The 14526-nt window shown below is 46.1% G+C and overlaps 1 protein-coding gene across 2 annotated transcripts in view; it reads right to left on the bottom strand.

Moving 5' to 3' along the window:
- Positions 1-323: 323 nt before the first annotated feature.
- The window catches only part of VSIG10L2 (V-set and immunoglobulin domain containing 10 like 2), a 37919-nt gene continuing 23716 nt past the window's right edge, over positions 324-14526 (bottom strand). For both annotated transcript variants that reach the window (XM_082200295.1, XM_082200294.1), the window contains 4 exons: positions 10262-10384; positions 8920-8944; positions 4146-4270; positions 324-1009 (listed from right to left, as the gene is read on the bottom strand). In XM_082200295.1, coding sequence (XP_082056421.1) covers positions 867-1009; positions 4146-4270; positions 8920-8944; positions 10262-10384 — 416 coding nt within the window. In that variant the 3' untranslated portion in view covers positions 324-866. The remainder of the gene's footprint in view (positions 1010-4145; positions 4271-8919; positions 8945-10261; positions 10385-14526) is intronic.

Consider the following 14526-nt stretch of genomic DNA (forward strand, 5'->3'; position numbering starts at 1 on the left):
AATATATTGAGCTAGATGAACCAGCTGTCTGATGTGATACAATGCAACTTTCTATTAATCCAAAGCAACTGGTCCTGATAGCAAGAGCTTCTGCTTCTCAGCAGATGGTGGCAGCTCTTTCCCTAGTACATCTTAAGGGTGGATTTAGCCTTAATGGTGAAGCTGGAGTAACTAGACTCTCATCTAAATGAGTAACCTCTGAGATGCTGGAGGAAGAGAGTCTATCGTTTTCTAAAGGAGCCCAGGGACAACACACCTACTTAATATCCCAGGCACTTTCAGATTCCTCCTTCTTCCACTAAGGAAAAAAAAAGATTCCACACTGTCAGTGCATCAGACTGTTTAACAGCGGCAACCAATCATTAGCAGTGGTTTTCTGCACGCCCACTAATGTACAAAGAAACCAGCATCTGTTGGATAACAGGATTTTGTCCCAGGTCTCCCAGATGAGGTCTCTGAATCTTCAGTAACCACATGCAAACTAAAGTGGCACCTCTGAGGCTTCTCCGCCGTCATTCCTAGACCAGGAACTGCCCAGCCAGCTTCTACAAAGAGGAAGGAAAGAAGCACATCTCTTTCTCTAAGGAAGGCATCCTCCAGATTTTTCACAGGCTACCCCTTATTTGCTGCAAGGACCCTTTTGATTCTGTGGCTAGCGCTTAGATGTGGCCTTCTGCCTTCAAAGAGGAAGAAGCTTCAGGGTCTGCGACGAGCAAAATCTTGCCTGATTCAAGGAGGGGTTTGATATCTCCCTCCACTTTCCCCCAAGCATTGCAATCCTTCCCCATATCAGTGTCTTCCCCTTGTTGACCTGAATAGCTCTCCCCAAGCTATTTTGACTACCGGGGAGTCAGATTTCCTGGTGGTCACGGGGTGGCGGTCACTGTGATTGTCACATTAACTGGAGGGTCATCAGCGGTGGGATCTGGGACAGGCGCTGGAGCTGGGGCTTCTTCCTGGGCCACTGCCGAATCCTCTGGGGCTTCTGTACCCTCCCCGGGGCTAACCTCTGTAAAAGGAAGAAACACATGCACAAAGTATATAAGGGACAGTGGTACCTTGGGCTACAGACGCTTCAGGTTACATACACTTCAGGTTAAAGACTCTGGTAACCCAGAAATAGTACCTCGGGTTAAGAACTTTGCTTCAGGATGAGAGCAGAAATTGTGTGGCGGCGGTGGCCGCGGCAGCAGGAGGCACCATTAGCTAAAGTGGTACCTCAGGTTACAAACAGTTTCAGGTTAAGAACGGACCTCCAGAACAAATTAAGATCTTAACCCGAGGTACCACTGTACTTGTGAGAGGTGGCATAGGAAGGGGGGTGCGGGTTACCGCGGGTGTCATCACTGAGGAGGGTGACCGTGGGGCCTGGCCTGCAGCACGCCTGAGCCACACCTCTCTCCTGGGGTGTGACATGGTGGCACTGGCCCCTGCAGGCTCCGCGTTGCCCAAAATGGCAACGTGGGGCTTGTGGACTCTGTGGAGGTTCTGCACAGCATGCTCTGTCCTGGCTTGCCCTGCCCCGGGCAGTGGCGTAGCGTGGGTTGTCAGCACCCGGGGCAAGGCAAGTAATTTGTGCCCCCTAACCCGTGGATTTGCGCCACCTAACCCTAACCCCCAGATGTTGCGGCCGGGCCCCCCCCCTGCACCCCCACGCTACGCCACTGGCCCCGGGTTTAGGGCATTTGCGCCGCCCCGGGTGCCTGAGCAGCTAGCTACACCACTGCTTGTGAGCTGATGGGGGAAAGGCATTCAACAGGAGACGAAATGCAAAAAGACTTAAAAAGACTATATGCGACAACAGCCGCAAGAATGCTGCTCTTCCAGAAGTGGAAGGAAGAGAAAGTCCTAACCAAAGAAGAATGGATAACCAAGATGATGGATTATGCCAAAATGGCAAAGATGACCGTGAAGATCAGACAACAAGATGATTAAAAAAAAATAGTCATGAGTGAGGAAAAGAATGATAGAATATCTTAAAGATCACTGTAGATACTTAAAAACGTTATCAGGATCGTTATCGTACTTATAATGTAATATGATTTAAGGTAAAAAAGGAGATAAAACGGATTAGATAAATGTAATTATATGTAATAGAACGAAAAGGAAAATTGGAAACCAGGCGTGGTGTGGTGTGGAGTTCAGGGATCTAAGCAGTCCCAGATGTATAGAAATTGAAAATGTCTTAAATGTATAAGAATGTTGTTTTTAAAAAATGAAAAATAAAAAATATATTTTTAAACATAAGGCAGTCAATAGTTTCTGCCTATGTGCACATGACGTTCTATTCTAGAATCAATGGAAACTGCATACTTGGGGGGGGTTGTTGTTTTTTTAATGTAGACCTATTGCACGATCTAGACCTATTGTATGTTTTGTTTGTTTTTGCCCAGAAAAGTGCCTCTTGAGAAATAGGTCCCTTTCTGAAGAGAAGGACTCATTGCTCTTTGATTCTGTATTACCCTGCCATGTGTCCATTTGGAAAGAAATGGAGGAAGTCCTGGCAACTGGGGGATATATCCACATCTGCGTAATGGCATTGTGAGTGGGCATATAACAAGATTGCAACCACTTCCTTCTTCATTCACCTGCCTCGTGCACAGTGAGGAAAAGGCAGGGGAAATCTAATCAAAGGAAGCTTGTCAAATGTGTATCAAGTAGCCATGCCCACCCTTGTGGACAGCAAGAACTAGAACAGGCACCCCCAAACTCGGCCCTCCAGCTGTTTGGGACTACAACTCCCATCATCCCTAGCTAACAGGACCAGTGGTCAGGGATGATGGGAATTGTAGTCAAACAACAGCTGGAGGGCTGAGTTTGGGGATACCTGATCTAGAATATACCTAGATTGAAAGCAGCATGTTGACAACTCCGAATTGAGAAAAGGTACATTTTGGTGCTACAAACATCTGCATATGCAGGTCTCTGTAATTTTTTGCTAGAATTTGTTACTAAGTTCCTTCTTTCCTTGGACCATTCATTGGATAGGAGCAAAAGGAAAACCTTACAAAAAGTAAGATGGGGAGAGATTTTCTGAAGAGAGGCCTGTCCCTTACCTCAATTAAACCTTTCAAGGTTGCCAAGGCTTTTTCATTTAGCCCCACATCATTTGCAGTTGTGTGAGGCTCTTGTCCTGTCTCTGTAATTTCTCACCAGCGTTGCCACATCATTGCGTGTTGCATCCCTCCCAAGGCATTCCAGGAAGTGCAGCTTATGGGAAGCAGCACAAGACTCTTCCCACAGGGCTCACTTCCTAACAAGACCCAGTCAGGTGAGCTGTACCCACTTCTGAAGACTTCAGAGAAATCCCTTCCCTCCCCCTTTGCAAAAGAACCTGGGGCAGAGAATCAGCCCCTATTTTTGCAGGATGAGAGTGTTTGGGGAAAACAAGGGAGGGATTGTTGACCCAGATTGTTGACTCCTAGGTCCAACACTTTGTCCCAATGAAATGCAGGTTTTGTGCTTGCAAGCAAACAGAAACAATGCCTAACAATGGCAAGTTGGGTGCAAGGAGTTTGTTTTGTATATGTGTGATCTTTTTGTGTGCTTTGGGGAATGCAGTGACTCAGCACCACGGTCAGAATCATGGAATGTGACTGAACAAAAGCAGGGCAGGAGAATGCTGAGACTTCCTATATTTTTCAATGAAAACCAAACTCTCGACATAAAAAAATCAGGCTTCAATTCCAAAAAAGAGAGAACAGATTCATGTGCCTAATTAGGAAAATTGTACGCTGCTGCCACTCCCAAAGAGGCAAGCTGCTGTTCAGTTTAAAAGGGAGCTTGCCTCTTCAAAACTGGGAATGGCAGTGACATTTATGTACTTATAAATAACCAACTGTTTCCTTTCCAGAGAAACCAAGTGTCTGAATGGATGAACTCAGCCCGCTGGCTGCACTATGTCAAAAGGCATGTCCACACATGTGAGTCACCAGTTCCTGCTGTGGTTGCCAGTCCTCCAGAGTAGATTTTCAGAGGCACAATGGGTTTTCCAAGAAAAAGGATAACCACACCAATTCTTCCCCTGGTGGAAGCTTCACAAGAGCGGAACTCCACTTAGGGGATGCTCCCACAAGTAGAAGCCTAGTTTGGATGCAAGTCAACTTTGTTAATCCGGTGATGGTGGAGGTCTGCCATCGGTTTACCTGCTGCTGTTTCCTCGGCTTCCGTGGAAGGCTCTCCAAGCTGCTCACTGGTCCCTCCTTCCATCCCTGCTGCTGTCTCAGCATCTTCTGGAGTGCTGATGTGCTCACGGGCTTCTCCGCCAGCCCTAAAGGGGAGTGTACACAAGAGACATAGAAGGAAAAAGTGAAGACACAGCTAGAAACAAATCAAGTCTTTTGGCTCTCTCACATCCATACTATTCCTACGATCATGTGTTCACAATTTCAGTTCTTTAGACTTGGGTGGAGCTTGGGCTTTTCTTGAGTGTTTTACTCTGGCAAGTGTCCAATATAAAATCTCCTAAGTTCTCTCTCTCTCTCTCTCTCTCTCTCTCTCTCTCTCCTTTTCAAATTTATACATTTCACTGATTTTGCAATCATTTTGACATTTCAAAACTTGAATTCCTTCCCCCTATTTCTGCGGTTCCTCAAATTTAATTTTAAAATCTTCTGCATATCCAAATTAACTTAATTTGTTCATTGATTCATCTTCTTTAAATATATACTCTTATGAAACTGCAAGTTATTGCAATAGTCCTGCCAATGTTCTTATCTGTTTACAATTTATCTGGAAATGCTCAATAAACCATTTCCATTCTTTTATAAAAAGTTTGTTATCCTGATTTCTTATTCTTCCGGTAAGTTTCACCATTTCTGCATATTCCGTAAGTTTTTGTATCCATTCTTCTTTCACTGGGACTTCTGCTTCTTTCCATTTGGGGGCAAGTAACATTCTTGTCGTAAGGTCTCTGTCAACTGACATCTTCTGCCAAATGCTAAGCCTGGCACCATAGCTGCAAAATTGTTATTTGCCCAAAAATGGAAGGAAGAAGAGGTCACAACGAGAGAAGAATGGTTACAGAAACTAATGCAGAAAGGGCAAAACTTACCGGAAGAATAAGAAATCAAGATAACAGACTTTTTAGATAGCAATGGAAATGGTTTATTGAGCATTTACAAATGAGCTGTAAACAGATCGAGACATTGGCAGGATTATTCTAAAAACCTTCAGCTTCAAAAATATACATGAGATATATATATATATATATATATATATATATATATATATATGCTTTCGTAGATTTTCACGGGTACAGTAACAAGAAGCCGAAAGCACCAGCCTGAAGATGACGAGTGAGACCTCGTCGAAACGTCGCACAGACACCCCGACTCTTACACGGGAAGACACCCGAAGACACCAAAACCTGCATATATATATATATATATATATATATATATATATATATATATATATATATGCAGGTTTTGGTGTCTTCGGGTGTCTTCCCGTGTAAGAGTCGGGGTGTCCGGGCGACGTTTCGACGAGGTCTCACTCGTCATCTTCAGGCTGGAGCTTTCGGCTTCTTGTTACTGGAACAGAGCAGAATCTGGTGTTTGAGTTCCTATAAATACTGTTGAGGGGTGTGGTGTATAGCCTCCAACGTTCTGGGCAGAGAGGAAGTTCCTAGATTAGTGTGCCTTTTCTTCTTTTGTTCCTTAATTACTTGAGGGATATCTTGAGTGATTTCATGAGTGATATTCTGAATACCACTGGGTGGGTCATTAAGTGTAGATTAGTGGTAAAGCTTTCGTGTCTTGACCTCTTGAGCTTGTGAAGAGTTTTTCTGAGAAGATGGCTGTGCTGCATTTAGTTGTGCTCTGGCTTGGCTTCGTGTATAGGGGCGAGCTGTAATTTTGTGCCTTGTGCCAGCCAGATCTGTGTAGGGATTGCAGGGGGGTGCAGCATCAGGAGGTGCCACTATAGTTTGGCTACTGGATGGAGTCTGTAATATGTCAACCACATATATATATGCTTTCGTAGATTTTCACGGGTACAGGAATGCAGGTTTTGGTGTCTTCGGGTGTCTTCCCGTGTAAGAGTCGGGGTGTCTGGGCGATGTTTCGACGAGGTCTCACTCGTCATCTTCAGGCTGGTGCTTTCGGCTTCTTGTTACTGGAACAGAGCAGAATCTGGTGTTTGAGTTCCTATAAATACTGTTGAGGGGTGTGGTGTATAGCCTCCAACGTTCTGGGCAGAGAGGAAGTTCCTAGATTAGTGTGCCTTTTCTTCTTTTGTTCCTTAATTACTTGAGGGATATCTTGAGTGATTTCATGAGTGATATTCTGAATACCACTGGGTGGGTCATTAAGTGTAGATTAGTTGCTAAAGCTTTCGTGTCTTGACCTCTTGAGCTTGTGAAGAGTTTTTCTGAGAAGATGGCTGTGCTGCATTTAGTTGTGCTCTGGCTTGGCTTCGTGTATAGGGGCGAGCTGTGATTTTGTGCCTTGTGCCAGCCAGATCTGTGTAGGGATTGCAGGGGGGTGCAGCATCCGGAGGTGCCACTATAGTTTGGCTACTGGATGGAGTCTGTAATATGTCTGTGGAGAGGGTCTGGGTTTGGGTCTGGTGTGGTTGATTGGTGACGGCGTTCTGTGTGCCTCTGGTTCTGGTGTCGGTTTTTGTGGGGAGGGCTAATTTCCAGATGTCTGGCAGGCGGGACGTGTCGTCACGCTTGTTCATGTTGTGAGGGTGTTTCTCTATCTCGATGGCTTCCATGATTATTCTCTTGTGGTGATGTTCCATGTTAAAGAGCAATTTGGAATCTGCAAAATTAATTTCGTGTCCTGTTTCTTTCATGTGTTGGAAAAGAGAGGAAGTTTTTTCTTCTTTTTTGACGGCATTCTTGTGTTCTGCGATACGTGCATTTATTCGTCTGTTTGTTTGTCCAATGTACGTGGCTGGGCAGACTTTGCAGGGTATTTCATAGACCCCTTGGTTTTCCAGCTGGATTTTGTCTTTTGGGTTTCTGAGGATATTGGCTATTTTTTGGTTGGTGCAGAAGGCTGTTTTGATATTGTGTTTATGGAGGATTTTGCTAATTTTGTCTGTAGTGCCCTTGATATAACACCCTCACAACATGAACAAGCGTGACGACACGTCCCGCCTGCCAGACATCTGGAAATTAGCCCTCCCCACAAAAACCGACACCAGAACCAGAGGCACACAGAACGCCGTCACCAATCAACCACACCAGACCCAAACCCAGACCCTCTCCACAGACATATTACAGACTCCATCCAGTAGCCAAACTATAGTGGCACCTCCGGATGCTGCACCCCCCTGCAATCCCTACACAGATCTGGCTGGCACAAGGCACAAAATCACAGCTCGCCCCTATACACGAAGCCAAGCCAGAGCACAACTAAATGCAGCACAGCCATCTTCTCAGAAAAACTCTTCACAAGCTCAAGAGGTCAAGACACGAAAGCTTTAGCAACTAATCTACACTTAATGACCCACCCAGTGGTATTCAGAATATCACTCATGAAATCACTCAAGATATCCCTCAAGTAATTAAGGAACAAAAGAAGAAAAGGCACACTAATCTAGGAACTTCCTCTCTGCCCAGAACGTTGGAGGCTATACACCACACCCCTCAACAGTATTTATAGGAACTCAAACACCAGATTCTGCTCTGTTCCAGTAACAAGAAGCCGAAAGCACCAGCCTGAAGATGACGAGTGAGACCTCGTCGAAACGTCGCCCAGACACCCCGACTCTTACACGGGAAGACACCCGAAGACACCAAAACCTGCATATATATATATATATATATATATATATATGAATAGATGAAGAAAATAAAAAGTTAAGATAATTTGGAGTATGCGGGAAAGGATGAAAATAAATGTAAAGAACCACAAAAAGAGGGGGAAGGGAGTTGAAGTTGGAAATGTTAAAATTATGGTTGAGTAATTGTTGTAATGTATACAAACGAAAATTATAAATAAAATCACACACACACACACACACACACACACACACATATATATGCTAAATTTGACAGCCAGTACACAAAATAGCAACAATCAAATATTAAAAATAAGCATCAAGGTCATATATGAAACATTGAAATCAAATGGCAGTAGATATTCAGTATTGACAAAATATTTAAAGGCTATCTGGAAGTGTGTGTACACACTGACATATACACACACTGCAAAGCCATGAAATTCATGATTCCTCCCATCTCCTGAGCCATCTAGGTGGCAAGTCACAGTTTATATTCTGGGCAGTAAGATGGGGTGGGGGACCAGAGGTCCTCCAAATTTTGTTGAACTCTGATTCCCATCAGCCTTGAACTTTGCTGCATGGAGCTGATGAGTGTTGCAGTCCAACAACATCTGGAGAATTTCAGGGTCCCCATACCTACAGCAAGGGCTCCTGAAGCACCTGTAGCTTGCCATTGGCTTGCTGCAGGAAGAGATGCAAAAACCCTCACAGTCCCTTCCAATTCTATGACTTCTTGTTCAAACTGGAACATTGACAGGGCCACAACAGACTTTGCTGTATCTGATTCCTGTCTTGTGATTCCTGGTTTATGATTCATGCCTATCAATTCTTGCTCACCAGCTGCCTACAACCCAACTCTGACAAGCTCTGACACCAAAATTAGCAAAGGAAAATTCTGGGAAGCACATTTATTTTGGCATAAAGTGTTCCATGGGGTCTAGCTGTTTGAGCTGTGAAGGCAGACCACTTGCAGTCAAGAGGTTGCTCTCCATATGTTGTTCTCCACGCCCATCAGCTCCAGCCAGCATAGGCAATGATTAGGAATGATGGGAGTTATAGTCCAATATCTGTAAGGCTGGACCATATTCGCTATCCCTAACATAAGTCAACAAGAGCAAACGAGAGCAGGAATCGATGAGTGACAGAGGACATAAGAGGCAAAGAATAGAGGCTACCACTTACATTCTGAAGAGCAGGTCGTGTAACCCTGTAACATAATAAAGCAAAGAGACCACATCTTTAGAACTATGTTGCAGGAACATTGGCAAAATTAAACCCCGTCCTCAAAACCCAGGGAAAGGGAGCTTCAGAGATGAGGCTCACCCTCGCAAGACATGTTTGTAGCATGGGTGGAGAACCTGTTGGAGAACAGGTGTTGCTGGGCTACAGTGCCATTGGCTGGCATCTGTCTCGAGAGCCAGTGGAGCGTGCCTCCAGGGGTGAAGTCCAATGGCTGCATTAGCAGCAGTGAAGTGCCCTCCCCAGGGTACAAGCCTGAGCACTAAACCTGTCAGACTCCAGCAAGATCTGGAGGACCACCAGGTTTCTCCAGTGCAAGAAATAAATCTGTCCTGCAGCAACGAGCCACTTGCTTCGAGCAAAAGCAGAACGGACTCATGACTTTGCATGGCTATAGGAAACATTTCACTTGATCTACTTTGGCATTATACCTTTGTTGTGTTCAGATGGGAAGAGAGCCCCCCTGGTCACTAACCTGGGGGCTGTAGGCGTCATGGTGGATCTCTCTCTCTCTCTCTCTCTCTCTGCCTCTCTTTCTTTCTCTGTCTCATCTATTCCACCCTGTTTCAGTTCAGTACACACCACAATGCATCACCATGTTATCTAGGCAAGGCCCCACTGATTGTACCCCTGGATGGCTGTGCTATTTTGACTTCTTTGTCTCTCTGCTTCGCTCCACATCAGACTTCAGCTGCACTTGCTGAGCAAGAGGAGGAACTCAGGAAACTGCCTTGCGCCGAGTCAGACCATCTATCTCTCGTCTTGTCAACACTGACCAGCAGCAGCTTCCAACAATTTCAGTGCAGCTTACAGAGTCGAAACACAATTGTGGCACAAAACAGATAAAATGTAAGTGCATCATAAGGAAATGGGGGTGAGGGGAGAGGCTGAGCATATGCCCTCCTAGTGGTGCAGGAATAAAACTGTGAGCACATTTGCAAAGCATGGTTTCAGATTGGATGGGAGACCGTCCATTGCAGGGGGTTGGGTTCCTTCCAACTCTATGATTCTAATCTGTACCAAGATAATGCCTACACCAAGAGATGTGTCCTGGAGAAGAGGGGGGGAGTCTAGTGAGAATCCCGAGGGTGAAATAGAGATGCCTCAGGGCCACATTCAGCCACAGGGCCTGTGGTCCCCCCCCCACCTCCCCATGACTCAAGGCCCTTTATTCTTTGTCCTTGAAGATATGCCTTGAATAACACCCCAATCTTGGAAGGTCTTTGTGGAACCCCTTGAGTTAGAAGCAGCAGGGAGGGCAATTGCCCAGCAGTCAGACACTCACTTGGATTGTTCTCCCGGTTCCGAATGATGTACTGGAACACCAGGAGGGATGTAACTGTTGCCACTATCATTCCTGCCACTGCGGCACCAATCACTGCAGGGTAAGCGTTAAAAGGAGGGTCGGCTGCAAGAGAGAGGAAGCTGCTGTTGAAGGCCACAGAGTCATACCACCACTGGATCATCAGGACCCCAGAACATACTATAGCAAATGGATCTCAGCATCACACATCACAGGGGCTTCCGGCATACCAATCTGTGGAAACGAGGTTCTAAATATTGTCTCTGCTGAGCATCTTTCGAATTTCGGCTTTCACATAGGGCCCCTGCAAACTGGTGTTTCCTTTGGCGGGTGTATTCTGCTAAATATGTGACTAATGCATTGCTGCTGGATTCGTACAGGAGCATCCACTCATCATTCCATTTCATTGGTCGATCTATTATGTTCCCCTAATATTACCACGTTGTTGCTGTCTGGGGAGGCACTCTTGCGCTATAGCACAGCAAAAGCAGGGGGTGGAATGGGGCAGAATGGAGCATTTGTGGTATGAACAGTTACCAGATTTCAGCAGAAGTCCCGGGAACTGTGTGGACTGGAAATGAAGCAATATTGCCTGCGCTGAAATTTTGCAGGCACAAACAGTATCGAAAGCTGGGTGACTAACAACCACCTGATCATAGCTGTCAACTTTTCCCTTTTCTTGCGAGGAATCCTATTCTGAATAAGGGAACTTCCCTTTAAAAAAGGGAAACATTGACAGCTATGACCCTGATACCATCAGGAGCACCTCTGCCTCAATCCGATTCACCCATTACTCTCCTGAAGCTGATTTTAAGCTTTTTTGTGGGGGGGAGTCATAAAAGCCAATCACAGATTGCCCACACTAACATGCCAGTTGGTCCTTGGCAGCACTGTGCTATTGGAGAATCCTTTCTCTGCTAAAGGAAGCCCTCAGTGAGGCTTTACACAAACTCTCCTCAGGCTCCTACCAGGGAGCCTGCTCATTCCAGGCTGCCGCATCTGTTTCCAATCTCCTCCATTTTCCCAAGAAAATAGTTTGCTTGTTTTTCTTGAGTGTTTCGTTTTGGTTTTGCACCTTCCTTAAAGCTGTCCCCGACCTGCACCCAGACTTGTTGCAACAGCTGCTGCCCATATGGAGGGCAGAGGCAGCCGTTTTCGCCTGGCACCAGCAGAGTTAAGCCAAGATGTGCAGGGAATATTGGGCAGAAGGCAGAACAACTGGACTGCAGGCGGAACTTGGCTCCCAGGTCAACAAGGAACCCAAAAGAGAAGCCCTTTTACATAGCCTGTAAACACTGCTGTGTGCATCATAAACTATCTAAGTTCCACAAATAGCTTCTGGAGCACCACAGTCCTAGAGATTAGTGCCGTTTCTTCAATTTTCTAGGAGTTATGATGGCCGGCTATATACTGTCTCCAGTACAGACCCTCCAAGTGTCCCTTTTTCCCCACCTGCCATAACAAACGTGAGCAAATGAGCTAAGGTGATTTTACAATAAACAGCTGATCCTGTCAAAATCTGCACTGGGACCATGAGAAGCTGTTCTATAGTTGCACCTTTAGGACCTGGAAATGGTTGAACAAGGATCCTCCCCCACAAAGGGAACAGGGAATCCTATAAACTGTTGTTCCGTAAGGGAGGTCCAAAGGCTAAGAAACTCAGAGCACCTGATCAAACTGCAGTACCCCATGAGAAAGCTGAGAAGCCACTGGCAGCTAACAAACTGGTGTGAGACCGACATAATTTTGCAGTGTGTGTGTGTGTGTGTGTGCCGTATGATACAGCAAACTGTATCCTCCCTCTACAGCATCATGCAATATGCAATATGGGATGTCCAGGGAATACATACAGTGGCATAGCGTGGGTTGTCAGCACCCGGGGCAAGGCAAGTAATTTGCGCCCCCTAACCCGTGGATTTGCGCCCCCTAACCCGTGGATTTGCACCCCCTAACCCTACCCCCCAGATGTTGCGCCCGGTGCGGCCGGCCCCCCCTGCACCCCCCACGCTACGCCACTGAATACATATAACAGGTGGGGGAAATTGGCTCTGTCGCCAGGCTCTGTTTGATCACCTGAACATCTAGAATGACACCTTTGCACATGCATCTGAGCTTTTGGTGCTCAGATCAGGCTTTCCCAATCTGGTGCCCGTCAGATGTTATTTGACTACACTCCTGATCGTTCCTGGCCATTGGCCGTAGTGGTTGGGACTGACAGGAGTCCCAACACTTGGAGGGCAACAAGTGTTGGAGAAGAGCGACACACAATCTCTCTGTGCAACAGAGAATTCTGCAAATGGTTCCCCGTGACAAGTCACATCCACCCCATCCATTTAAAGCTTGGGAATTCTCCCAAAGAATCCTGGGAACCGCAATTTGTTATGGGTGCTGGGAAGTGTAGCTCTGTGAGGGGTATACAGTGGTGCCCCGCAAGACGAATGCCTCGCAAGACGAAAAACTCGCTAGAAGAAAGGGTTTTGCGTTTTTGGAGCTGCTTCGCAAGACGAATTTCCCTATGGGCTTGCTTCGCAAGACGAAAACGTCTTGCAAGTTTGTTTCCTTTTTCTTAACACCGTTAATACAGTTGCGACTTGACTTCGAGGAGCAACTCATAGAACGCGGTGTGGTAGCCTTTTTTGAGGTTTTTGAAGACTTTGGTGATTTTTGAAGCTTTTCCAAAACTTTCCCGACACCGTGCTTCGCAAGACGAAAAATTCGCTAGATGGAAAAACTCGCGGAACGAATTAATTTCGTCTTGCGAGGCACCACTGTACTACAGTCCCCGTGATTCTTTAAAGGAAGTAATGTGCTTTAAATGTGCTCTCACTGTATATGTTATGGACATTACAGAGCCTGTTAATCCAGAACTTTTGGCTGAATTCAGAGAGGCTGAGGGCTGATCCACTGGATGCAATCTTGATCTTCCATCTCTGATCAAATAACCTGGACCTTTCCTCCTTTGTCAAGAGATCTCATTTTTCATAGTTTGGGAGATCTTGCAGCGAAAGCCCAGCTCTGTCAAACCCACTCAAACGTCAGGCAGGGGTTTATATCGAAGGAACCCCAAGCCAGCAAGCGGAGAAGCAATTCCTTTCCAATGAGCCTGGTGGGCATGTCTTAGATAGGAGGGCGGAGAACACTTCCCAGAAGAAGAAGACGAAGGAAAATAATCCATGGCAGGAAGAATTAACCAAACCATGCAATTAAGAAGAGATGATGGGGCACAGGAATGACAACGCCATCCAAAAAGAAAAAGAAAACCACCCAAAAAAACCCAACTCACCCATCAGATATAATTTGCCCCGCCTGATCCCTGTGGCATGCAGCAGCCTGCACCATTTGGTTTTGCAAATCTAAATCCAGCCTCATGCAGTGCAGCAAGACAGGGAAAGCAGAGGAAGCTGAGCCGCTCCCCCATGCAAAAGAAGACCGGCAACAGCAGCACAACTGAACACACACAGAGAGGGAGCAAAAGCAAAGGCAATGGCAAGAAGCAGGTTCTTTCTGGTCACTGCAATCACATTCCAGACTCAAGAAGCACTTTCCCCTCTATCCTGTTTCTCATCCAACCTGGCTTTGGCTCCCAGCTAACCCTGGATTGTGTCTGCTATGACTGGCAACAACTCTTCAGGGTGCCTCAGGTAGGTCCTCCTTATCATCTGCTACTACCTGATCCTACCACCTGGGACATTCTGCATGCAAAGCACCTGCTCTGTCCCAGAGCTATGGGGTCTTAACTCACAGGGCAGCCTATGCAACACATCTACTCTCCCCACAATGAGATTACCCCACAGCCATCCTCCCCCTGTGGCTGTTCTGCTCCATCATGTTGCATTTGTGATTTAACCCACCATCTCCACCAGACAGACGTAGAGAATGAATTATTAGATAAACTGCCACAGGGTTTCATGTAAACACACTTATCTTCCAAGCGAAGTGGATTCAGATTTTGCAGCCCTCAACTGGCACACGTACCGCCTCCAGCTTTGAAATGCTCGCCACGGTTTGAGAAGGGGGCATTTGCTTCTCCCTCCCACAAACCACTCGAAAAAATAATCCACTTTTAATGTTTGTTCGGTTTTTTTATGCTCTCTCCCAACACACACTCCCTATTTACATCTTGAAATCTGCTCTGTTAGGGATGGGGAAATGGCTCACGACTGACACAAGGACCAGCCAATTCACACTGTTACACAGCCAAGCTCTGAAAAGATGGAGGGAAGTTCCTTCAGTCTAGAGCAGGGGTG

The sequence above is a fragment of the Podarcis vaucheri genome, assembly GCF_965113315.1.
Source record: "Podarcis vaucheri genome assembly, chromosome: 15".
Classification (NCBI taxonomy): Eukaryota; Metazoa; Chordata; class Lepidosauria; order Squamata; family Lacertidae; genus Podarcis; species Podarcis vaucheri.